Consider the following 27,519-nt stretch of genomic DNA (forward strand, 5'->3'; position numbering starts at 1 on the left):
AAAGGAAATAACTTTTCAATAAGCAACCCTAATGATGGCCATTGTAGACATGATGGGACTTACAAACATAATGCAAAAATATTCAAGCAGATGTCCAAATGAACACATTGGATGTGAAGGAGTCATCTATGTGCCCAGGATGGAAGGAGCACACGAGATTTTAGTGTTGGGTGACGGCCATTGCGCTCCGGGCGCAGTCCAAATGGATAAAGGTCGTACTAACATTCTCACCACACAACAAGCTACGGTTTGAGTTGGAACGCAACACATCAAGACGACCAAGAAGCTCACACTTCAAAGCACGTGCAGTAAACCCATAAAAGTATTCCAACGGATTCTTGTGGGCCATCGCACAAGCCAGGCATATGAGGTTAAAGGAAAAGGAACTCAAAGTTTTGTTGTGATTCAAACAATGGATATCCATGCTTCACGTTTGGGACACTGGAGGGAGAGATATCACGCCAATTTGAAAAGGATTGTTCCACATATTCTACTATGTTAAATAGTATGTTTACGAGAATTCTTCGGAGAAAATCCTTCTCTAAGTGCCGAGCCATTGATGGTGCACTGCCCATAAAAAAAACAAAATCAAATGGTCCCAGGTGTCAGTGGTAAATCTGAGGATTTTGAAACTTTATGAGGCGATTGCTGCTAGGATGAAAATTCTCCTGCCAGGGACATGGTGTTGAAGTTAGAAAATATCTCCTGGGCTCTTATGAGATTGCGGCCACCAGGTCGAAAGGAAAACACAGATTTAAGGTTGACTGTTCCGGCTATTGATATAGATGTAAATCAATTTAAAAGGTCCTCAAAGCTTGAAAAGATCATCGAAAATAATTCCATAAGAAAAGGAGAGCGCAAAATATCCCGTGAGGCGGCATAAAATAGACAATATGCCGTAGAAGAGGTCGAGCATCAAAATCGTGAGAATGTACATAGCGCATTGGCTGAGGTTTGAAGTCGATTTGGGGATTGTGTCAAACGGGATTGGCATTAGTTTTAAGTGCAGGTTGCACTAACATCTTTTGGTGATCAATGCGACCCCTTAGTAAGTCGCACCTCCCCTAGATCGCAGGACCGCACTTCATAGCTGGGAGCTGAACCCAAAATGTGACCATGCGACTTGCCTAAGTCGCATTCCTCTTGGGCAACCCCTCCACAAGTCGCAAATCACACCCGATCTCCTTGCCTGCGATATGATGATGCGAACTACCTTCAGCTGCGACTATGCGACCTCCCCAAGGTCGCTAAGTCACAGAATCGCTCCCAGAGCATCTAGGGGCTGGTGTGACTTCTCCTTCTCTGCGACTTCTGCGACGATGCGATACACGAAAATGCTAGTGGAGATCAAAAGAAGGTGGCTTGGGTACATGTCAATTGAGGCCACTATATGAGAAACTAGTGTCAAGTGCGCTGAGCATACTTAAGGATGGGAGGTTACTTTTGTGACGATGCGATACACGAAAAAGCTGGTGGAGATCAAAAGAAGATGGCTTGGGTACATGTCAATTGAGGCCACTGTATGACAAACTAATGTCGAGTGCGCTGAGTATACTTAAGGATGGGAGCTTGTTTTTGTCAATATATATATATATATATAGTGGGACAAATCATCCATAGTGTTACCTTAATTTAAACACTATTATAATGAATAAGTAAAGCGCTCGTTGTGGGGTAAGCATTAGAATGTCTCTCATACAAGGATATCCACGAATAGTTAACAACATACTAGAAGGCGACTTCAAACCTGTGTAAAGAGATCGAGAGATAGCGCATGACCATGTTGAAAAAAGCCTTGAGTATTGGACCATGGGAAACACCTTTTATTTTGTAATGAGGCATAGTCAAAGGGTAGATCTCTTACACACGCGAAGGCTGGTTTTGATGAAGCACTTTGCCATAACCTTAATTCTGACCATGACAATTAAGCAATGGCAGCATTGCTTCTTATGACATTGCGAAAATCCAACTAAAGGATGTGCATGGCATTACACCAGAAGGACCCATATCTGAATGTTAATGACAAAGCTGTAGGTGATCACAATCGAATGATTCGCGTGCCCGATGTTGCAAGCGGTCGTGGAGATTCTGTAGGCGAAATGAAGTTCTAAGCATTGAAACTTTCCCCTCGTTTTATCCGCCAACAACGATGAATATGCACGTTGGGTTGAAGAACCAAATCGGAACAGGCCTGATTTGTAGGATGCCTTCCACCTTCTCATAGCCCATTATTATGCGTTTTTTATAAACAATGATCTACGTTGTTTGCGACATGCGGGAGGCATTCGTAAGCATTCACTGGAGGCAGGGTGTCGGACTCAGTGTTAAACTAATGGAGGAAACAAGTCGCACTTCCACTCACATGTTGATTTGGGGTAGCATCGGATGTGCTCTAGCCACGAAAATTGGTGGAGAGGTTAAAGCACATGAGATCTCCAATTCCCAGAAATGGTTTGGGAAAAATCTAACCAGTTTGGGAGATATTAAAATAATTAATATTTTTAATGGAGTCCCTAAGTCTAAACTTAGGGAAAAAAAAATATTAATGTGAATTAATATAAAACTGAGTTAGAATGGTCCAAAATTCATGGATCAAGCCAGATCTAATCTTAGCCGTTGATTAGGGACTTAATCTCGGCCGTTGAATTGTCAACGAGAAAAGTATAAGAGGAGGCTTGAGGGTCACTTGGAGAACACGCCGAGTTGATCAAGAATTCAATTTTTTGAGGCAAGGCTTGCTGAGGAAATCGAAGGAGTGATCTGAGTTGCAGCTGAGGGGCAGTGAATGCAGTTTCAAAGAGGCAGAGATAGTACGGGGAGCATCAGCGCAGAAGTCGGGAGAGGGTTGACACAGAGCAAGCTAGAGGCCACGCTAAAGCAGCCAGAGGCCACACAGAGGCATCCAGGAGTTGCGCAGAGCTTGAGGGGGGTCAGTGTGGGAGATGTAGGGGTTCCAGAGGCTGATCTAGAGCCCTGAGAGGCTGATGCTGGGCCAGAGAGGTTGACGCTGGGCCAGAGAGGATGACGCAGACCCTAGAGGTTGACACTGGGAGATTTTGTGGGGCAGATTGGGGTTGATATCTATCTCCGACTGAGAGGTACTACTGCCGAGGGCATTCTCTGTTGGGTGAGCCATTTATGGCACCCAGATTGTATTATGAAACTGCTTAATAATAAAACCCTCAGATAGCTGCACCGGTTTTCCTGCATTGGGTTTTTCCGGGGCATTAGTTCAAAAATAATGGTGTCACTTGTGTGCTTGTTTTTCCTTTAGTTGATGATCTATATGTGTTGAGACTGTACTTGTATTTATTTTCAATATTTACATGGTAAATAACTTGTTAATTAACAAAACAAGTAGGAAGAAATAAATCAGAGAGTATAGGAAGGATTTCTAACAGTTAGATTTAGAAATTCCAACATCACAGTTGCTGGGTCGCAGTTCAACTCCTTGGCAAGATACCGAGGGGTGTGACTAGCTACGTTTTGCGACCATTGCGACCCCGGTGAGTCTAACATCCACTAAAATTGTTGAGTCACATTCCAACATGCAACCAGGAGGTACGACTTGCCCTCAACGTAACTCTGCGACCTCTCCCAAGTCGCTTGGTCGCAAAATCGCGTCTGAGGAAGTTCATAATGGATGCGACTTTCCCTCAGTGCAAATATGTGACCTCTCCCAAGTCGCGTGGTCGCAAAATTGCCCCTAAAGGAGCCAACAACGAGTGCGACCTGACCCCTTCAGCGACTACGCGACCACACAAGATCCTCTTGCTGATGTCTCTTCAAGAAGGAAAGATATAACGAGGAATCAATTCACTGAGAAATCGTCTAAGCCTTAACACAACACATGCAATTGATTTATGGAAAGCGTATGGCATGAAGGGAGTATAAGGATGTGCTGATTCAAGTCGCATGAAATCTCTGCGTTAGAAGCATTTTATCAAGCGTCATTTTCACCAGGAGCATGAATTAATTCATTGAATGAAAAAAAGCAACATCGGTGCCCATGAACAATCACCAAAGACTACCATATATCATTGGTGAAAATCATTTCTCTGAAGGGTCCTTGTTCCCACTACAGCGCCAAGCCCGTCTTATTATTTAGATAAGAGAACAAAGGATACAAATTCAAGGAGGAATTTGAGATGGTTCATGACTTCAATGAAAAGAAAAGCATCCACTCACCTCCAGAAACATGGCATGAGAAGCACAACGATGGGTGTTGATGATGGGTGCAGGCTCAAGAAGCAAGCACGCCAACCCTGGGTTTCGTAGATATAGTGTGCATCCACAAATACTATTTAGGCAGTGCAAGGTTCGAATGGTTGCAAAGGGTTGTGTTATTCAATGGAAATGGCCAAGGAATTTGACTTGACACCTTTGCAAATGTTTAAAATCAATGCAATGCAAAAATGCCCAACATGTGGGACGAGGATGAAAAGGAGCATGAAAGATAGTATCGCAATAATAATCTGACCACTCAAGGAGAGCAACCATTGGTGCCACCTCGATCCCATGACATGGAGCAAAGCAACACACAAATTTGTGACCATGAAATTGCAAGCAATTTCAAGGCTAGAATTCTTGCTCATTATTAATTGTGATATTTGTTTCTTATATTTCATCTAAATACATTTGTCTTGATGCTTAATTGATGATTGTGTACATGTGTAGGACTGAAGTTGCGAATGCAGATCCCTGCCATTTATGTAGACACTTAAGCCGAATTGGTTGCTAAAATGACCCAAGGGATTGATGTTGCAGGAATGCGTGATCTTGGTCAACAACAGATATTGAAGTCAAGCTAGCTCCAAGGCAAAAGGAAGGTAGCAAGATGTCGGTCTATGCATAATATTTAGGATATATCATGAAGCTTGCATAGCAAGCTAGGTGGTCCCTTGCAAGATCCAAGAACTTCTCAATAAACTCCAAGGCACATCACCAGAGGATTGATGAATGCAAGCGAAGCAGAGTGGCAAGAAAACAAGACAGTTCTAGGACCAAGCACCCGCATCGTTGCGACATATGGGCAATAAGCATTCTAGGGTTTCCAATGACCCTCTACATCCTCCCCTCTCTCTCCTTCATCGTAATGTAAATATTGCTCACCATTATATCAGTAGTTATGTTAGGACTGATGTGGGCGTGTAACAATCATTTTGGCTTGAGAAAGAAGTGGGTAAACTCAAGAGTCATGAGGGTAGCCGAAAGGGCACGAGGGAAGGCCAAGGGTCACAGTAGGTGAACAATCACCTCATCTCTATAAATGTTCCCTCAGGCCTCATTATCTAGGACTTTAGCACTTGAGTTGAGGCTAGGAATAAATAGCTGATTTATGCTTGAGAGCTAGAGCCACTCAGCTCTTGGCAACTAGTAGAGTGGATTTGCAGTGGGGCTAGGGTTTTGGCATTGGGCAATGGTATGAGCAACCCATGTTCCACTATTGGGTTTTGACCAATTGCATGATATGTATTTGAAGTTGCAGCAACATTAATAAGATGTTCTTTATCTTTGGCACTGATTCCCATGCTTACTCATGGTGGTTGTATTAGCTGTCTGATACTTCACTATATTTGTATGTGTGCTTTCATACATGCAATATGTTATGGACTGGTACATAGTGGTTGCATGTATGTTCTGCTTTTGAATCTGTGTTTACTTGTTCCTTGCCATGTCGGTGACCTATTGTGAACTACTTTGCAATTAACTTTTGGCATGTTCCTGTTTAGTGTATGTCTGATTGGGTTTTAGCTCACTGATCCCTCTCGTGGCATATTTCTTCTTATTGTTGCTGAGACTTGTTTGTACCTCTTTCTGCAATTTGTCAATCTTGGGCTGATTTTGTTTCATTCCCTGAGCATTTCATTCTTGTCCCCACTCTGACACTTTCTCATTTGATAACCAAGAGCGGAAACATTCATGGTGGCAGTCGGGCCCACATACCGGATGGGGCTCCTATCCCAAACGGTGTGAGGTCTAATTGGGACTTCACACCGGGGAGACCCCCTAGTAGTTGTCAGTACATTTTGGCTCGTCACCACTCTTAAATATTCTGGTCTCTATTTTCCAACAATAAACTGATCTCTTTTGTGCTGGTGTTTATTCTGTTCACAACTCTGATACCATGTAGAACTTCTTTGAAATTCTGCCACTGTTTAATGAACAATTTTGAAAACTAATTTCTATTCACAAGACACAGAAATTCTCCACTAATTTTTTAGCGGAATAGAACAAAAATAAATCATAGTCACACAGTAGCAAAACACGATATTTTTCTAGGAACCCAACAGGGAAAACCCCTTGATTGAGAATTTTATTGATAGAAATGAACAATAGAACTCTTACAATACAACTTTGTTTCAATAGTCAACCAATGGTTCTCCCTGCCTGATCTAGGCTTGAAACACCTGCAAGTAGCCTTGATCTCGCTCCTTAAATCCTTGTGCACTTCTGGAGTCCTATTTCCTTTCGCAGAAATCCCTATTTTCTAGCGCAATAGGTGCTCTTATTAAATAGGGGATGCTCCTTATTTCCTAGCGCAATTGTTGCAAGAATTCCTCTCCTTCAATAATGCGCACAAGCTTCTCTTCGCACCTTCCCTCTCACAAGTTCACACACAAACTCGTGTATACAATAATGATACAACTCGTGTCTTGGTCCTCCTTATCAGCAAATCGAATTAGCTAATTTTGGCAAGTTTTTATTTTTGGACTTGAGACTCACGCATGTAACTTTCCAAAACTAACTCACACTAGGAGATGCTAAACTGAGCCTCCCACTCCAATACATCAGTTGAACTGCTTCATAACTTGCCCTAATTTCTAGGGAACTTGAGCATGCTAAAGGACACGTTGAGGTCTCTTTGACTAAGCCACAAGTCAAAGAAGACCTTCACTCCTTACTTTTCAACAACTCACTCTACCCCCAGAACCTATTCTGGTACTGACAGATGCACTGTTGACCCTGAAGCATGCATTGGCTCAACTGGCAAGCTCACACTAGTAGCTCGTACTGCTTGTTACAACTTACAACCTTCTTTTGCTGGAAATCACGACCTCCTTTCCTGCTACTAGAATGCTAGAAACCCTCTAAGAATTTCTGGAAATTCACTCTAATAAAAAATCTCTGCTTTCTCTTACTTGTCCTGCGCCAATCTGCCACTGCAAAACCCTTATGCTGAAAGTCTCTATGCTAGATCTTGCTCACCAGAAACCCTTTCCGACAACCTCACTTCCTGTTGCTATTGCTTTGAGACAAATCAAACTTTTCCTCCAACATGGACTGGAAATCAGCCTGTTGCCACTCTGCAATTTGCACTGCCTCGTTGACCTGCTTAGATGTGGCTCTCTGTGCTTAAGATCTCCCTCTGAATTGCACAACCCTTGCTGCCTTCGCTTATGGAGCCTTCGATCCGATCTTTTATGCTCTGATACCATTTGAAAATTCCTTGATTGCAATTACTGAATATTTATCTCCTAACAGATTGTAGTTTATTTGTAAATTGTAAATTAATATTACGACAAATAATGATAAATTCACAATTGTATTCTTCACCAATTAAAATACACCGCGGAATATAAAAACTGGAACTGAGAAATATGCACACACACATAAAATTTGACACAGTTATTTTTGGACAAATGTCCCTGGAAAAAGCCCGAAGAAAAAACCAGTGCAGCAGATGAGGGTTTTATTATTATAAATTCTTCAACAATTCACATGCTTTCCTTTCTGGCAAGGCTTCGACAATCTCTACTGGCAAAATAATTTGGAGACACCCTGTCTCCTTCTGCAATTGATTTGGCCTCTCCTAGCCTGCTCGCACTCTCCCTGGCCACTTGCATTGTAGCCTAGAATGTACACTGCCTGTCTCTGGATTTTTGCACAGCCTCTGGGAATTCATCCTAGCACATAACTCTGCCTCTTGCAGCTGCTAGACCAACTCGCTCTACCTCTAGGATATCGATTCGACCACTGGCAACTAAAACGTGGTCTCTTCGACAAATCGCTCTGGATAAACTGGCTAACTTGCATTAGCTGTAGCAGCCTCCTCTGCAGATGAATTTAACTTCCTCTTCCTATCTCCCAGACACTGGAAAAATACTAAGAAAAATTCCTCCGGACTCCTGCTCTCAAATCTTTGTTGATCCATCTATCTCTGATGTTTCCCTAGCTTCAACTGTGTCCTTGCTGAACAATTGCAACTGGGTAGTCGAACTGTGCAGCTCTCAATTGATGCCCTCTCCAAGCCCTTCGACTTGTTCTTATAATCTCTCTTTGGAGTCTCAACGACTACGATTACATCTCATCCGATGGCTAAGACCATCTTGACTTCATCCGTGGAAGTCTCTAGAGAAAAATCGAATTTCCTTAATTAATTCCCTTTAATTAACCACTTTTCCTAAGATAGACTTAGGAACTTTTTAATTATTGGCTAATTAATTTAATTAAGGCGTCTCCAAGTCATTTCTCGTGAAACCCTTTTTGGGTTTTGGAGATCTCGTGTTCCTTAACCTCTTAGTAATCATCTAGACTGAAAGACCTGTCCACTACTACCATAATCTAACACTTTGAACAAGTGTTTGTGTTCATGGAATTTGCGACACTTGTAGGGGATGTGCTTGTTGTCAGTGAATGGCTTGAAGGATGCCTTCATTGCTTTATTCCAATAAACTATTGTGATGGTTTTAGTGGTTCTTCCTAGTTGAAGGGCAGTATGATACCATATACTAGATATCAACCTACATGGTGCCCTTTAAGGACCGTTATTGCTTAGACTCTGGTGAAGGAAAAGTCTGGTCCTATGGGCGAGATTTGAGGGGCAACTGCTAGGCAAGCTACCCATTGTCACCTTGGTGACCTTGCTTGTTGCTTTAAGTCTAAGGAATATATATTCGTAACCTAGCGAGGGTTTTCCCAATGGTTAGGCAAATCTAGGTCATGCGGTAGAGAGGGGAGAGCTCTTCTAGCTAAGCTTGACTAAGGCAATTTATTACTAAAGGTATAAGAAATTCTTATGGAATTTCAAATTGCCAACGTAATTGACACCAATTGTGAACAAACTTTTAATGATTTAACTAAGAGCAACAATGTTAATTTTAGGTATGTTCTATGCCTAGAGCAATTTATTTCAATTTTCACAGTTAGCTCAATACCTTTTCCAGATTAGCAGTCACATCAGCATAAAAGTAAACTGCAAATAGAACATAAACATAAATCACAAAAGACAAGCCAAGACAAGAGGACGCAAGATGTGACGCTAGCCAGGGACAAACCCCAATGTGGGGAAACCCTTGATCAATTCTTCTTATATGTTCTTCAATAGTTCAGCAGAGAGAGAGAGATAGCACATTTACAACCGAAGTCAACACTTTGACTTATCTAGATAAGAGCATAGATCATCTCTAAGAAGATGATACGTGAGATCAGTTGAAGACATGCTACTTCAACTGATTCTCCAAGGTGACTCCTTCACCTATCATTGTGCTGCATCTTGTCATCATGTTGCACCTCACCATGATGCACCATGTTGCACCCATCATCACAATGCTGGACCTTATGACCATGGTGCACACATCATACTGTTGCACCTTATGCTGCACTGCTGTCCCAGTGTTTGGCACTGCTATACTTTGTGGCACTGCTGCACCATGCTGTCACTGTTGTCCCAGTGTTTGGCACTACTGTACTTTGTGCCACTGCTGCACCATGTTGACACCCATGTGCTTGCTGCACCATAGCTACTTTGTGTATTCGCTGCACCAAGTACCATACTGCTGTCCCAATGTGCTATACTATTGCAGCACCATGAACTTGCGTACATCATGCTGTTGCAATATATCACACTGCTGCACCTCACCATTGTGCTGTGATATACTTCATCACTATACCCATCATCATGCTACAACATTCGCCACAATGCTGTCACATCATATCATATCATGCTGTTGTTTGCTGCATCGCTGGACAACAATTCAGACAACCTTCACAATGTGATCATGGACTGGTTAGGGCATCAATGACAACTCTACCAGCCTTCACACATCAGCTGCAACATCCCTACCAAGGCTACGGTCACCCTTCTTCAGCACTCCTACATCCCACGTTGGCTTGTCATACTTGAGCAGGCCTTACACCTTCCTAACGTAGACCTGTAGGTGTGATAGGGACTGCGGCTAGCTACAACAAGCCTATCCCTTGTTGCGGTAGTCCTTTCCAAGGGTTATAGCCCCACAAAACTATGCCTTCGACCCTCAAGACAGCCTGCGGCATCCATGACAGTGTCTCGTCCTCCACCAAAGTGTCACTACAGCTCCAACAGTTAACCCAGCCTCCATTGATGAACTCAACGTTCTTCACGCTGTCTTATAATCTCCTTTTCTTGCTGTGGCTAGGGATTAGGGCTGCTGTAGGTGGACTCTTTCTCCTCCACATAGAGTACTTAGGCTTCTACCATGGCTGCGTTAGAGGGCTTACGTCGCTGTCCTTCTTGACTGTGTACTCCTCCATAGGGCAGCGTTAGGGCTTCCTTGTGGCTAAGATAAGGGCTGTCCTCCTGTTGGAATTTCTAAGTCTAACCCGTTAGAAACCCTTCATGTACTTTCTAATTTATTCCTACCTACTTGTTCTATTAATTAACAAGTTATTTACCATATAAATACTGGAAATAAATACAAGTACATGCTCAACATATTACAAATCATCAACCGAAGGAAACAAAAACAAGCACACAAGTGACACCGTTGTTTTTAGACTAATGTCCCTGGAAAAACCCAATGTGGGAAAACCAATGCAACTATCCGAGGGTTTGATTTATTAAGCAGTTTCAGAATACAATCTGGGTGCCAAATCTGGCTCACCCAACAGAGAAAAATCTCAGCAGTAGTACCTCTCTACTCGGAAACAGACATCGTTGATTTGGGGAAGCATCAGATGTGCTCTAGCCACGAAATTTGGTGGAGAGGTTGGGGCACATGAGATCTACAATACCCAGAAAGGGTTTGGGCAGATTCTAAACAGTTCAAGAGATATTAAAATAATTAATATTTTTAATGGAGTCCCTAAGTCTAAACTTAGGGAAAATAAAATATTAATATGGATTAATATGAAACTGTGTTAAAATGGTCCAAAAGACTTGGATCAAGCTAGATCTAATCTTAGCCATTGATTAGGGACTTAATCTTAGCCGTTGATATGTCAATAGGAAAAGTATAAGAGGAGGCTTGAGAGTCACTTGGAGAAAACACCAGAGTGATCAGTCATTCTATTCTCTAGAGTAGGGTTTGCTAAGAGAGATAGAATTAGTGATTGGGAGTTGGAGCTGAGGGGCACTGAGTACAGAGAGATAGAGAGACAAAGATAGTGCCGGGAGAACAACGCAGTAGTCGGGGAGAGTGACGCAGAGCTAGCCAAGGCTCATGTAGGGGCAGTCAGGAGCTGTGCAGAGCCTCAGAGAGGCTAGCATTGCTAACGCAGAGGGCCAGAGGGCTGACGCAGGGCCTCCTAAGGCTGACGCAGACCCATCCGGGGTGACGCAGTGCCAACGCTGGGCAGAGAAGGGCCGACGTAGTCCAGAGAGAGGCTGACACTTGGGTTTCTGGGGCAAATTGGTGCTGAATCGCTGCCGGAAGGATTATTCGGAGTTTCAGCTAGGAGATTTGTCAGAAACTGAGAGGTATCACTGCCAAGGAAATTCTCTGTTGGGTAGGCCAGTTTCGACACCCAGGTTGTACTCTGATATTGCTTAATATGAAAACCCTCAGATAGCTGCACCGATTTTCCCACATTGGGTTTTTCCGGGGATATTGGTCCAAAATTAATGGTGTCATATGGTGTGATTGTTTCCATTTCCTTTAGTTGTTGATCTGTAATATGTTGAGCATGCACTAGTGTTTATTCTCAGTATTTACATTGTAAATAACTTAGAAACTTGAAACTTGTAAAGTTCATGGAGGGTTTCTAACTAAGTAAACTTAGAAACTTGAACATGATATTAGAGCGTGATTACAGATTGCAGGAGGACTAAGGACATCAGCCGAGCGGAGTAATAGCAACAGAAAACATTTGTCCCGAGGTGACAAAAGTTGTTTCTAGCAGAGCAGCAACAAGGGAAGGGTGACGCAGTGCCTGCATCATCAAGGGTGAGCTGAGAAGAGGTAGCGCAGAGGCTAAGGAAGGCAAAGGGAGCCTCACGCAGAGCCATGCAGTAGCTAGGAAGGATGACGTAGTTGGCTGAGGACGCTGGGTTGCTGGTGCCGGGATTGCGGAGAGCCTAAGAGCTCTCACCTTCAGGTTGCTGGGGTTTAGAAGGATGTGGGAATATTGCAGAGTGGAGTTGGTGAGGTACTATAGTCAGAACAGTACCTGACAGAGCAAGGCCAAGAGGAGCTGCTACGAGAACTTCCGAGAGGGAAGTAGAGGAGCATCATGGCACTATACGGAGTAAGAGACTAGGATAGACTGGACGGAGCATTGAACTTTGCAGTCTGGAAGGCCAGAATCTTATCCGTACTTGACAAAAATCGTGTCAAGAACTTCACCTTGAAGGTAATAGCTATCCCAGTTGACCCCAATGATAATGACAAGTACGAGGAGGCAATGGCGAGGGCCAAGAGCATCATCCTTGACGGGGTCACAGATCATGTAGTACCACACATAGCCAAGAAGGAAACGACATTTGAGATGTGGGAGGCTCTCAAGAAATTGTACCAACATATTTCTGTGCAGAGAAGAATGCTCCTAGGAAATCAGCTGTGGTCATACCAGATGCAGAAGGGAGAACAAATCGACACCTTCCTCGGTCGATTGAAGGAGATCCGAGATCATCTGACTTCCATAGGGGCCACACCAGATTCAGAGTTGATGGTGAGAACAACCCTAAATGTAGTCTCAAAAGACTAGGAGGTGTTTGTTCAGAGCATACTGGGCAGGGCGACCCTTCCAGATTGGGAGGAAATGTGGGTGGTTCTTCGCCAAGAAGAGATTAGGAGGGTGACCAAGACGGGAAGTAACAGCAAGGGGATCAGAATCAAGGAGGAGGAGGTGGATGCTTCCCTAGCATTCGAGGGTAAGCAAGAAAAGCGGAAGAAGAAGGACCTCTCCAAGGTCAAATGCTTCCACTGTGGGGAGCTGGGTAATTATGCGACTCAGTGTCTGAGGAAGAAGAGCAAGGGAGAGGCTTCCAAGACCAAGGCACCGCTAACAAGGGCAGTGAAGGAAGTGGAGATAGACGATGTCTGTGCCATGAGTGCACACACACCACCTGAGCGAAAGTGGGGAGACATCGAGCTGTAGTCAGGAGGATTACAGAAGATGAGGGGCAAGATCCTCGAGGTACCCAACTTCTTGGATTATATCTGGCTACGGGAGCCCTGAAGAGGAGTAGCAGGACTAGCGGATTTCGGTAGAGACGGATGAGGATGGAGCGGTAGAGAGAGCTACAGTGTAAGATTCCCAGGACAACGTGAGGCTAGCAGGCTGCAACAGTGCGAGAGGCACGAGAGTGTTGCACCAGTGCAGGATGGCACAAAGAGGTGCGCAACAAGTGCGAGATGCAGGGAGTTGTTGCAGTAGCGCAGAGGTCGGAGAGGCAGCACTTGTCAGCGACAAAGGGAGCTTCAGCATCACTGGGTGTCTCTAGCCCAACGGAGAGGTCAGAGTTGGGAGATCAGTTACTTACTTCTCAGTAACTGAGTTGCAGTGTAGCAATGGGCAGCACGATGCAGCATGATGAGAGGAGGTGCAATGCAGATGCAGTGCTGGGAGAAAGGACCAGCAGCAGCATGGATGTAGAGGGAGTTGTCGTACAGATGCAGCAGTGGCAGTGGCAGAACCATGGGCAACGGTACAGAATGCAACAATGCAGAGGATGTTGGGAAGGAAGGCCTAGCATCAACATAGGTACCGATGCCGGATGATAAGAATAATACTCAGGAGTATTGCTAGAGCACAGTCCTCGCTAAGAGGGAGTGTTGATTTGGGGTAGCATCGGATGTGCTTTAGCCACGAAATTTGGTGGAGAGGTTGGGGCACATGAGATCTCTAATACCCAGAAAGGGTTTGGGCAGATTCTAAACAGTTAAGGAGATATTAAAATAATTAATATTTTTAATGGAGTCCCTAAGTCTAAACTTAGGGAAAATAAAATATTAATATGGATAAATATGAAACTGTGTTAGAATGGTCCAAAAGACATGGATCAAGCCAGATCTAATCTTAGCCGTTGATTAGGGACTTAATCTCGGCCATTGATATGTCAATAGTAAAAGTATAAGAGAAGGCTTGAGGGTCACTTGGAGAAAACACCAGAGTGATCAGTCATTCTATTCTCTAGAGCGGGTTTAGCTAAGAGAGATAGAATCAGTGATCGGGAGTTGCAGTTGAGGGACATTGAGTATAGAGAGATAGAGAGGCAAAGATAGTGCTGAGAGAACAATGCAATAGCCGGGGAGAGTGACGCAAAGCCAGCTAGGGCTCACGCAAGGCCACGCAGAGGCAACCGGGAGCTGCGTAGAGCCTCAGAGAGGCCAGCGTTGCTGATGCAGAGGCCTAGAGGGCTGATGCAGGGCCTCCTAAGGCTGACGCAGATCCATCCTGGGTGATGTAGGGCCAACGCTGGGCAGAGAGGGGCTGACGCAGTTTAGAGAGAGGCTGTCGCTGGGGTTTCTGGGGCAGATTGGTGTTGAGTAGCTGCTGGAAGGATTATCCGGGGTTTCAGCCAGGATATTTGTCAGAAACTGAGAGGTATTACTGCCAAGGAAATTCTCTGTTGAGTAGGCCAGTTTCGGCACCCAGATTGAACTCTGATATTGCTTAATAAGAAAACCCTCAGATAGCTGCATCGGTTTTCCCACATTGGGTTTTTCCGGGGACATTGGTCCAAACATAATGGTGTCATATGGTGTGATTGTTTCTGTTTCCTTTAGTTGTTGATTTGTAATATGTTGAGCATGCACGAGTGTTTATTTTCAGTATTTACATTGTAAATAACATGTCAAGTAAAACAACAAGTAGGTAGGAATAAATCAGATAAAGTGCATGGAGGGTTTCTAAGTAAGTAAACTTAGAAAGATCAACAGATATTCCGGCTGAAACCCCGGATAAATATTCTGGGAGCTCCACATCTCCAATCTGCCCCAAGAAACCGCAGCGTCAGCCCTTCCTGGCCCAACGTTAGCCCAGCGTCACTCTAGCTTGGCCTGTGTCAGCCTCTGGAGGCGCTGCGTTACTCCTCTGGCCCTTTGCGTCACTCACGCTAGCCCTCTGAGGAACTGCGTCAGTCCTTTGGCTCTCTACGTCACTCAAGCTGGCCCTCTGAGGCATTGCACAACTCTTGGCTGGCTCTACGTGAGCCCTGGCTAGCTCTGCATGAACCCTTGGTTCGTTTTGCATCCCTCTCTCCGGCTACTGCGCTGATCCTCCCGGTGCTATCTTTACCTCTATGCTTCTTTATTCACACCCCTCAGCTGCAACTCTGATCACTCTCTCAACTTTCTTAGCAAACCCAGCCCCAGAAAGTCGAAATCTTGATCTCTTGGTGTGTTCTCCAAGTGACCCTCAAGCCTCCTCTTATACTTTTCAAGTTGACAAATCAACGGCCGAGACTAGGTCCCTAATCAACGACTAAGATTACATATGGCTTGATCCATGACTTTTGGACCATTCTAACTCCGTTTTATATTAATTCACATTAATAATTAGGGACTCCATTAAAAATATTAATTATTTAATATCTACCAAATTGTTTAGAATTTGCCCAAACCCTTTCTGGGTATTGGAGATCTCATGTGCCTTATCCTCTCCACCAATTTTCGTGGCTAGAGCACATCCAATGCTACCTCAAATCAACACTCCCTCTTAGCGAGGACTGTGCTCTAGCAATACTCCTCACTGAGTATCACCCTGATCATTCGACATCGGTCCCTGTGCTGATGCTAGGCATACTACCCAACATTCTCTGCACTGTTACATCCTGCACTGCTACCCATGGCCTTGCCACTGCCACTGCTGCATTCGTACTGCAACTCCCTCTCATCCTGTTGGATCATGCTGCCCATAGCATTGTCACTACTAATTGCTGCAATGTAACCCAATTACTGAGAAGTAAGTCACTGATCTCCCAATCTAACATCTTTGTCAGGCTAGAGACACCCTCGATGCTGAAACTCTCTCTGTCGCTGACAAGTGCTCCCTCTCCGACCTCTGCGTTGTTGCAACAACTCCATGCATCTCGCATCGTGCACACCTCTTTGTGCCATCTTGCACTGATGCAACAGTCTCGTGCTTCTCGCACTATTGCCTCACGCTGTCCTGGGAATCTTGCACTGTAGCTCCCTCTGTCGCTTCATCCGCATCCGTCTCTATTGACATCCGCCAGTACTGCTACAACTCTTCGGGGTTCCCGTAGCAAGGTCTAATCCAAGAGGCTGGGTGCCTCGAGGATCCTGCCCCTCATCGCCTGTAGTCCGTCTGACTACAGCTTGATGTCTCCCCACTTCCGCTCAAGTGGTGTGTGTGCACTCATGGCATAGTCATTGTCTGTCTCCACTTCCTTCTCTGCCCTTGCTGGCATAGCCTTGGTCTCGGAGGCCTCTTCCTTGCTCTTCTTCCTTGGACACTGGGTCGCATAACGACCCAGCTCCCCACAATGGAAGCATTTGACCTTGGAGAGGTCCTTCTTCTTCCGTTTCTCCTACTTTCCCTTAGATGCTAGGGCAGCATCCACCTCCTCCTCCTTCTTGATTTTGATCCCCTTGTCGCTACTTTCTGCCTTGCTTAGCCTTTTGATCTCTTTTTGGCGAAGAGCCGCCCACATTTCCTCCCAATCTGGAAGGGTTGCCTTGCCTAGTTTTCTCTAGACAAATGCCTCCTAGTCTTCTGAGACTGCGTTTAGGGCTGTTCTCACCATCAATTCTTGATTCGGCGTGGCCCCTATGGAAGTCAGTTGATCCCAGATCTCCTTCAATCGACCGAGGAAGGGGTCGATCTATTCTCCCTTCTGCATTTGGTATGATCACAGCTGATTTTCTAGTAACGTCGTTCTCTACACAGAAGTATGTGGGTACAATTTCTTTAGGGCCTCCCACATCTTCGCCCAAATTTCCTCCCAATCAGGAAGGGTTGCCTTGCCTAGTTTTCTCTAGACAAATGCCTCCCAGTCTTCTGAGACTGCGTTTAGGGCTGTTCTCACCATCAATTCTTGATTCGGCGTGGCCCCTATGGAAGTCAGTTGATCCTGGATCTCCTTCAATCGACCGAGGAAGGGGTCGATCTATTCTCCCTTCTGCATTTGGTATGATCACAGCGGATTTTCTAGTAACATCGTTCTCTACACAGAAGTATGTGGGTACAATTTCTTTAGGGCCTCCCACATCTCAGTTGCATGTCCTTTTCGGCAATATGTGGTTCCACATGGTCCTTGACCCCATCAAGAATAATGCTCTTGGCCCTTGCCATTGCCTCCTCCTCAAGGCGATGTGCTTGACACGATTTCGGTCTAGACCGGATAGGATTCTGGCTTCCAGACTACGAAGTTTGAGGCTCCATCTAGTCTGTCCTGGTCTCTTACCCTGTTCACTACTATCTCGCTACTCCTCTACTTCCCTCCTGTAATTTCTTGGTGTGACTCCCTTTGAGCCTTGACTTCCCTCTTGGAAATCCTTCTGCCAATGTCGAGATGCCCCCACTCCGATCGTTAGTGCAGCTGCACCACTGATCCGGATTTCTCGGCTAGAAACCCTCGGTAGCAACTCCCTCCTCCTTGGCCTTGCCCTGTTAGGTACTGTTCTGACTACAGTACCCCACCAGCTCCACTCTGCAACTTACCCACAACCTCCTAAACCCTAGCAAACTGAAGGTTAGAGCTCCTAGGCTTTGCACAATCCTGACACTAGTAAATCAGCTTCCTCAGCCAATTGCGTTAGCCCTCTTGGCCTCTGCGTGGCTCTGCGTGAGCCTGTTTTTGCCTCCCTCAGCGTCTTTGCTGCCTCTTCTTGGCTTGAACTTGATGACGCAGGCACTGCGTCACCCCTTCCTTGCTGCTCCTTTTCTAGGAACAACTTCTGTCACTTGGGACAACTGTTTTCTACTGTTGCTGCTTTGCTCCGCTGATGTCCTCAGTTCTCCTGGGATCTGCAACCACGCTTTGATACGATGTTGGAATTTCTAAGTCTAACCGTTAGAAACCCTTCATGTACTTTCTGATTTATTCCTACCTACTTGTTCTGTTAATTAACAAGTTATTTATCATGTAAATACTTGAAATAAATACAAGTACATGCTCAACACATTACAGATCATCAACTAAAGAAAATAGAAACAAGCACACAAGTGACACTGTTGTTTTTGGACTAATGTCACTGAAAAAACCCAATGCGGGAAAACCGGTGCAACTATCTGAGGGTTTGATTTATTAAGCAATTTCATAATACAATCTGGGTGCCAAATCTGGCTCACCCAACAGAGAAAAATCTCAGCAGTAGTACCTCTCTACTCGGAAATAGATATTCTGGCTGAAACCTCGGATAAACACTCCGACAGCTCCACAGTTCCAATCTGCCCCACGAAACCCAAGCATCAGCCTCTAGGGATTGCGTCAGCTGTTCCTGAGCTAGCGTTAGCCCAACATCACTCTGGCTTGGCCTGTGTCAGCCTCTGAAGGCATTGCGTTAGTCCTCTGGTCCTCTGCGTCACTCACGCTGGTCATTTGAGGCACTGCGCAGCTCCTGGCTGGCTCTGCGTGAGCCCTGGCTGACTCTGCGTAACCCTTGGCTGGTTCTACGTCCCTCTCTCCGACGACTGCACTGATCTTGCCAATGCTATCTCTACCTCTTTGCTTCTGTATTCACTGCCCCTCAGCTGCAACTCTGGTCACTCTCTCAACATTCTCAGTAAACCCAGCTCCAGAAAGTCGAAATCTTGATCTTTTGGTGTGTTCTCCAAGTGACCCTCAAGCCTCCTGTTATACTTTTCTCGTTGACAAATCAGCGACTGAGATTAAGTCCCTAATCAACGGCTAAGATTAGATCTGGCTTGATCCATGACTTTTGGACCATTCTAACATAGTTTTATATTAATTCTCATTAATATTTTATGTTCCCTAAGTTTAGACTTAGGGACTTCATTAAAAATATTAATTATTTTAATATCTCCCAAACTGTTTAGAACCTACCCAAACCCTTTTTGGGTATAGGAGATGTCATGTGCCTTAGCCTCTCCACCAATTTTCGTGGCTAGAGCACATCCGATGTTACCTCAAATCAACACCTCCATGATAGCGTAGAGCCTTCTAGGGCATCTCCCATGATAGCGTAGAACTTTTCTCCATTAGGGGAGCATTGTCCCTTAGGATCTCTCCTCCCACCAAAACCCAAAGACAAGTAGAGAGAAAGAGATCCCAAGTGAGTGTGTCCAAATGACTTCCAAGGCACCTCTATTTATACTAAAACGTTGAGCACATGTGGGGTTTATTTGGTCGCTAGCCGACCTTGACGAATAGTCCCATAACACAAATAAATTCATATCCCCATGAATACTTATCGGAATTGGATGATCTTTAGATCAATCCTACACCTCTCAATGAGAGGGATCCAAGAAAAATATCAGCTGCCATTAGTAAGATGACCCACATGGAGTTTGGCCCTAGTTGCCAATTTTAATAAACAACAACTCATTCAAATTATGTTTGGAAAATAAACAATGAATTCTTGCTCAATAGATCATGCATGAAGTACATTGATATTTAGTTGCACCATAAAGGGTATCATGTTGATTTGGAGTAGCATCGGATGTGCTCTAGCCACGAAAATTGGTGGAGAGGCTAAGGCACATGAGATCTCCAATACCCAAAAAGGGTTTGGGCAGATTCTAAACAGTTTGAGAGATATTAAAATAATTAATATTTTTAATGGAGTCCCTAAGTCTAAACTTAGGGAAAATAAAATATTAATGAGTATTAATATAAAACTGTGTTAGAATGGTCCCAAAGTCATGGATCAAGCCAGATCTAATCTTAGCCATTGATTAGGGACTTAATCTCAGCCATTGGTTTGTCAACGAGAAAAGTATAAGTGGAGGCTTGAGGGTCACTTGGAGAACACATGAAGAGATCAAGATTTTGACTTTCTGGGGTTGGGTTTGCTGTGAAAGTTGAGAGAGTGATCATAGTTGCAATGAGGGGCAGTGAGTACAAAAGCCAAGAGGCAGAGATAGCACTAGGAGGATCAGCGTTGTAGCTGGAGAGAGGGACGTAGAAGCAGCCAAGGGTTCATGCAGAGCCAACCAGGGCTAACGCAGAGGCAACCAGGAGCTGCGCAGTGCCACAGAGGGTCAACGTGGGTGACGTAGAGGGCTAGAGGGTTGACGCAATGCCTCTAGAGGCTGACACAAGCCAGGCCAGAGTGACGCTGGGCTAACACTGGGCCAGAGAGAGGCTGATGCAGTCTGTAGAGGCTGACGTTGGGGTTTCGTGGGGCAGATTGGAGCTGTGGAGCTGCTAGAGTGTTTATTCTGGGTCTCAGTCAGAATATCTGCTTTTGAGTAGAGAGGTACTACTGCCGAGAATTTTCTCTATTGGGTGAGCCGGATTTGGCACCCAGATTGTATTCTGAAACTGCTTAATAAATCAAACCCTCAGATAGTTGCACCAATTTTCCCGCGTTGGGTTTTCCAGGGACATTAGTCCAAAAACAACGGTGTCACTTGTGTGTTTGTTTTTGTTTACTTCAGTTGATGATCTGTAATGTGTTGAGCATGCACTTATATTTATTTCCAGTATTTACATGGTAAATAACTTGTTAATTAACAGAACAAGTAGGTAGAAATAAATAAGTAAAGTGCATGAAGGGTTTCTAACGTGTCAGACTTAGAGATTTCGACATGGTATTAGAGCGTGGTTGCAGATCACAGGACAACCAAGGACATCAGCCGAGCAGAGTAGCAGTAGCAAAAAAAACTGTCTCGAGTGACAGAAGCTGTTCCTAGCAGATAGAGTAGCAGCAAGGAAGGGGTGATGCAGTGCCTGTGTCATCAAGATTGAGCCAGGAAGAGGCAGCACAGACGCTGAGGGAGGCAAAGGCAGTCTCACGCAGAGGCCAGGAGGGTTGATGCAGTTGGTTGAGGAGGCTGATTTTCCAGTACTGGGATTGCGCAGAGCCTAGGAGCTCTAACCTTTAGTTTGCTGGGGTTTAGGAGGCTGTGGGTAAGTTGCAGAGTGGAGTTGGTGGGGTACTGTAGTCAGAACAATACCTAATAGGGCAAGACCAAGGAGGAGGGAGTTGCTACCGAGGGTTTCTAGCCAAGAAATCCGGATCAGTGGTGTAGCGGCACTAAGGATCGGAGTGGGGGCATCTCGACATTGGTAGAAGGGTTTCCAGGAGGGAAATCGAGGCTCAGAGGGAGTCATACCGAGAACTTCCAGGAGGGAAGTAGAGGAGCAGCGAGATGGCGGTGAATGGGGTAAGAGACTAGGACAGACTGGACGAAGCCTCAAACTTCGTAGTCTAGAAGGCCAGAATTCTATCTGTTCTAGACAGGAATCATGTCAAGCACATCGCCTTGAGGACGATAGCTATCCCAGTTGACCCAGCTGATAAGGACAAGTACAAGGAGGCAATGGTGAGGGCCAAGAGCATCATCCTTGACGGGGTCAAGGACCATGTAATACCACATATTGCCGAAAAGGAAACAAATGAGATGCGGGAGGCCCTAAAGAAATTGTACCAGCATACTTCTGTGCAGAGAAGGATGTTACTAAAAAATCAGCTGTGATCATACCAGATGCAGAAGGGAGAATAGATCAACCCCTTCCTCGGTCGATTGAAGGAGATCTGGGATCAGTTGACTTCCATAGGGGCCACGCCGGATCCAAAATTGATGGTGAGAACAATCTTGAACGCAGTCTCAGAAGACTGGGAGGTGTTTGTCCAGAGCATACTGGGCAGGGTGTCCCTTCCAGATTGGGAGGAAATGTGGGCTGCTCTTCGCCAAGAAGAGATCAGAAGGCTGAGTAAGGCGGGAAGCAGTGGTAAGGGGATCAGAATCAAGAAGGAGCAGGAGGAGGATGTTGCCCTAGCATTTGAGGGAAAGTAGGAGAAACGGAAGAAGGACCTCTCCAAGGTCAAATGCTTCCACTTTGGGGAGCTGGGTCATTATATGACCCAGTTTCCAAGGAAGAAGAGGAAGGGAGAGGCCTTTGAGACCAAGGTAGTGCCAGCAAGGGCAGAGAAGGAAGTGGAGACAGATGATGACTGTGCCATGAGTGCACACACACCACTTGAGCGAAAGTGGGGGGGGACATCGAGCTTTAGTTAGGCAGACTACAGGCAATGAGGGGCAAGATCTTCGAGGTACCCAGCCTCTTGGATTAGACCTTGCTACGGGGGCCCCAAAGAGGAGTAGCAGCACTGGCGGATGTCAGTAGAGACGGATGCGCATGGAGCGAGAGAGGGAGCTACAGTGCAGGATTCCCAAGACAACGTGAGGTAGCAGTGCGAGAAGCACGGGAGTGTTGCACCAGTGCAAGATGGCACAAAGAGGTGTGCAACGGTGCGAGATGCACATAGTTGTTGCAATAGCGCAGAGGTCAGAGAGGGAGCACTTGTCAGTGACAGAGGGAGCTTCAGCATCAGGAGTGTTTCTAGCCTGATGGAGATGTCAGAGTTGGAGATCAGTTACTTCTCAGTAACTGAGTTGCTGTGAAGCAGTTAGCAGTGGTAGTGCTATGGGCAGCACGATGCAACATGATGAGAGGAGTTGCAATGCAGATGTAGCAGTGGGAGTGGAAGGGCCATGGGCAGCAGCACGGATGTAGAGGGAGTTGCAATACGGATGCAACAGTGGCAGTGGCAGGGCCATGGGTAGCAGTACAGGATGCAGCAGTGCAGATGATGGGCAGCAAGCCTAGCATCAGCACAGGGACCGATGCGGATGATTAGGGTGATACTCAGTGAGGAGTATTGCTAGAGCACAGTCCTCGCGTAGAGGGAGTGTTGATTTGGTGTAGCATCAAATGTGCTCTAGCCACGAAAATTGGTGGAGAGGCTAAGGCACATGAGATCTCCAATACCTAGAAGGTGTTTGGGCAGATTCTAAACAGTTTGAAAGATATTAAAATAATTAATATTTTTAATATTAATGAGTATTAATATAAAACTGTGCTAGAATGGTCCCAAAGTCATGGATCAAGCCAGGTCTAATCTTAGCTGTTGATTAGGGACTTAATTTCGACTGTTGATTTGTCAATGAGAAAAGTATAAGAGAAGGCTTGAGGGTCACTTGTAGAACACACTAAGAGATCAAGATTTTGACTTTCTAGCAGTGTTGCACACATCGCGATTTAATCGCGATAAAATCGGAAAATCGCGATTTTTTCAAAATGCCGATTCAAATCGCGATTTTTATCCAAAAAATCGGCGGAAATTTTTTTTAACGATTTTTATCGAAAAAATCGCGATTTTTTCGAAAAAATCGCGATTTTTAAGGAAAAAATCGCGGGAGGCGCGGGCAGCGGGGGTTTTATATGTAAAATCGATTTTTTGTTTATTCATTCAGCAGTCCGTCGCGGAGGAGAAGGAGGAGAAGGAGAAGAAGGGAGGGAGAGGGTTGCCGTCGCTTGTGGGAGCCGATTTTAGGAGGAATCCAAGCCAAGATCGCGAATTTGTCCATAAACCAGGTATGTAGATTAATTTTTTTTTGTTTTGGTTCTCTAAAAACTTTGTTTTTCATTGTTTTTAAAGAATTTTTAGAAATTTTTCATTGATTTGGGATGGGTTATTTGTTATGACTATGAGAACCAATTTTTGATTTTTATTTTCTCATTTTCTTTAAACATTGTTTATTTTTTTTGATTTTTCATTGTTTTTTGGGTTTAGAAATTCAAATTGGGATTTTGGAAATAATTAGCTTGTAATTTTGCAAATGCTAAATTGTAATTTGTATTTACTATTTACTATTATCATTTATGTAATCCTAAATTCCTATTTCCTAATCCTTATTTTTCCATAGGTTTGCAAATTCAAAATTCAAAAACAAACATGCCAAGGAAATTGGATCCTTTCTGGGAATATGGTGACCCTAAAACTCCGAATGATAGACAAAACTTGATTTGCAAGTTGTGTGGAAAGGAAATATTCGGGGGGGTGTACAGGTTGAAGTTCCACCTTGCACAAATCCCTGGACGTGATGTGGGGCCCTGTCTAAAGACAAATGCTGAAATTATCCAAAAAGCCATGAGAGCATTGGGAGAATTAGAGCACACTAGAGACGCCAAAGAAGAACTCAAAAGGCAACTAAGAAGGTCAGTTGAAGGAAGTGGGCCAAGTGGCACAGGTTCTACTGCAGCGTCAGTCAATCCGTTTGCTGCATCATCATATTTTGTTCCTCGAACCACACCTGGTTCACAACCAACTATCGGTTCAATGATGAAAAGAACTGAAAAAGAAAAAGCTGACAAGTTGATGACAAAATTTCTCCTCTGGAGTGATATTCCTTTCAGCATTATAAGGAATAATCCATTTTTCCAACCTACTCTTGATGCTGTTGCCAGTGTTGGCCCGGGGTACAAACTCCCTTCTCTTCATGATTTCAGAGGCCGGCTTCTTCAAGATGAAAAGCGTGACTGCACCCAAAGATTGGAGGATTTTAGGGCATCATGGGCACAAACAGGATGCACTGTTATGTCAGATGGTTGGACTGACCAAAAGGGGAGAACCCTTATAAACTTCTTGGTTAGTTGTCCCTTGGGGACTATGTTTATCAAATCTGTTGATGCAACTCATCAAATCAAAGATGCAAAAAATTTATGTGATTTGCTGGATGTGTTTATTTTGGAGGTGGGTGCAGAAAATGTTGTCCAAGTCATAACGGACAACGCTGCAAATTATGTTGCTGCTGGTAGATTGCTTATGGACAGGCATCCTACTTTATTTTGGACACCTTGTGCTGCCCATTGTATTGATTTGATGTTAGAGGACATAGGGAAAATTCCCTTTGTCAAAGAGGCTGTTGACTCATCAAAAACCATCACAAAATTTATTTACAATCACACATCTGTGCTTAGCTTGATGAGAAAATGCACCAACAACAAAGAGTTGGTGCGCCCCGCCATTACACGGTTTGCGACGAGTTTCATATCTCTTCAATCCCTCTTGAATTCTATGTGGGATTTGAAGAGAATGTTTGTTTCAGAGGAGTGGCGTTCTTCGCCAATGAGCCGCAAACCAGAAGGAGAGGCCGTCTGCAGACTTGTTTCATACCAAGAAGACTTCTGGGCGGGAGTGCAGGAGGTGTGCGCTGTCACAGAACCTTTGGTAAAGGTTCTTCGGTTGGTAGATGGTGAGAAGCCCGCAATGGGCTATTTGTATGAAGCCATGGATAGGGCCAAAGAAGCCATTCGGTCCTACTATGATGACAAGGGAGATGATGGGTTCCAGAGACAACTCCTTCTATGGAAGGTCATTGATGAGCGATGGAACAACACACTCCATCGTCCCATTCATGCTGCTGGCCTTTTCCTGAACCCTGCATTTTCTTATGCATGTGGGTTTAATTTTGATGTTGAGGTCGTGGAAGGATTATTAACCTGTGTCCAGAAGATGGTGAAAACTCCAGAAGAACGTATGGAGGTCTCTAGACAAATTGAGCAATATAAGTTGTCAGGTGGCACATTTGGCTTTGAGATGGCTATCAATGATAGGACGGTTAAAATCCCAGGTATTTTTTAGTTTGTAGTATGTACTTTGTAACTTTGTTTCAAATTTCATTGTTTCTTCAAATTCCATTTTTTTCTTATGTTTATTTAAAATTTTCTTTGTAATTTTGTTGTAGACGCATGGTGGAAGATGTATGGTGGCAGAGTACCCCTTTTGCAAAATCTTGCCGTGCGCATCCTCAGCCAAACATGCAGCTCCTCGGGATGTGAGCGCAATTGGAGTGTATTTGAAAAAATACACAACAAGAAGCGCAATAGGTTAACACTTAAACATTTAAAATATTGCAAATTTCCAAATAAATTTTTGAATTCATTAAAGTTTTAAACAATATTTTTTTTATAATATTAATTATTAATTTATTATTTCATGAACTTTGTACAGGTTGGAGTCCCATAGACTTAATGACATGGTCTATGTCTACTACAATCTTCGATTGTGGGTGAAACAACTAGAGAAGACACCTGATACGGAAGCCATCTCATTGGATGGGATTGACACCACTGCTGAATGGAGGGTTGAGACCGAGAGGCCTCTCATGGATCCCACTGAGGATTGGTTAGTGCAGGATGAGGGGGAGGAGGAGGAGGAGGAGGAGGAGGAGGAGCAGGAGCAGGAGCAGGAGCAGGAGGAGGAGGAGTTGGAGGAGCAGGAGGAGGAGGTGACACCGCCTACCCGGGCTACCCGGGCTACCACTACCACCAGTAGAGGACGTGGTCTCCGTCCACCTCAGCCTCTTGTAGCTGCTACTACTAGTTCTTCAGCTTCTAGAGCACGTCAGACTCCACTGCCATTTCCACCACCACAGGCACCAGCTTCTACATCTAGAGGGAAAGAGAAAGCTGTGCCATATTCTCGCAAGAGGGGCAGAGGAAATCAATAGGATTAGACTTTCATTTTATTGTATATGACATTATGACATGATGAGATACATTATCATATTTTTTGTTGATATTTTGAGGCTGAGTTGGACTTGGGACTCAGGACTTACTATTCAGGACATGATTCAATGTTATGTGTGATTTTAGCGCTAGAAATGATATTGAACATCTTATATATTAGTTTTTTTATCATATTTATGTGTCAATGTATTTATTTTATGTTGTAGATGGTTTAGATATTAAAAAAATTGAAAAAAAATGAAAAAAAATGAAAAAAAATGAATATTTTTGTGCCAAACGATTTTTTCCGATTTTTTCCCGATTTTTTCCCGATTTTAACGATTTTTCCGATTTTTTCCCGGCGCCGATTAAATCCCGATCGCGATGTGTGCAACATTGCTTTCTAGGGCTGGGTTTGCTGAGAAAGTTGAGAAAGTGATCAGAGTTGCAGTGAAGGGCAGTGAATATAGAAGCAGAGAGGCAGAGATAGCACCAGGAGGATCAACACAGTAGCCGGAGAGAGGGACATAGAAGCAGCCAAGGGTTCACGCAGAGGCAGCTAGGAGCTGCACAGTGCCACAGAGGGCTAGCATGGGTGACGCAAAGGGCCAGAGGGCTGACGTAGTGCCTTCAGAGGCTGACACAGGCCAAGGCAGAGTGACGTTGGGCTAACGCTGGGCCAGAGAGAGGCTGACGTAGTCCCTAGAGGTTGACGCTGTGGTTTCGTGGGGTAGATTGGAGCTGCCAGAGTGTTTATCCTGGGTTTCATCCGGAATATCTGCTTCCGAGTAGAGAGGTACGACTACCGAGATTTTTCTCTGTTGGGTGAAACGAATTTGGCACCCATATTGTATTCTCAAATTGCTTAATAAATCAAACCCTCAGATAGCTTCACCGGTTTTACCGCATTGGGTTTTTCCGGGGACATTAGT

At 44.6% G+C, this 27,519-nt stretch overlaps 2 protein-coding genes across 3 annotated transcripts in view; both read left to right on the forward strand.

The window, feature by feature from the left end:
* The window catches only part of LOC149161374 (D-Tyr-tRNA(Tyr) deacylase family protein), a 272,307-nt gene that overhangs the window by 42,182 nt on the left and 202,606 nt on the right, over window positions 1-27,519 (forward strand). The gene's annotated exons all lie outside the window — the stretch shown is intronic.
* Window positions 680-26,779, forward strand: LOC149161375 (uncharacterized). Its single transcript, XM_089437608.1, has 4 exons — window positions 680-787; window positions 24,831-25,710; window positions 25,825-25,966; window positions 26,091-26,779. The coding sequence occupies exons 1-4, from the start codon at window positions 680-682 to the stop codon at window positions 26,587-26,589; spliced, it is 1,629 nt and encodes a 542-aa protein (XP_089293734.1). The 3' UTR covers window positions 26,590-26,779.

This window comes from Pinus tabuliformis, chromosome 5_2 (assembly GCF_031772625.1).
Source record: "Pinus tabuliformis cultivar Carrire ecotype Pingquan chromosome 5_2, CPIR1, whole genome shotgun sequence".
NCBI lineage: Eukaryota > Viridiplantae > Streptophyta > Pinopsida > Pinales > Pinaceae > Pinus > Pinus tabuliformis.

Bases quoted from the DNA above. Each gene is read 5' to 3' on its own strand.
- LOC149161375 (XM_089437608.1), top strand. From the start codon at position 680: ATGGTGTTGAAGTTAGAAAATATCTCCTGGGCTCTTATGAGATTGCGG. The intron at 788-24,830 runs GTAAATCAATTT...TTTATTTTGGAG, and splicing joins TTCCGGCTATTGATATAGAT to GTGGGTGCAGAAAATGTTGT. The intron at 25,967-26,090 runs GTTAACACTTAA...AACTTTGTACAG, and splicing joins CACAACAAGAAGCGCAATAG to GTTGGAGTCCCATAGACTTA.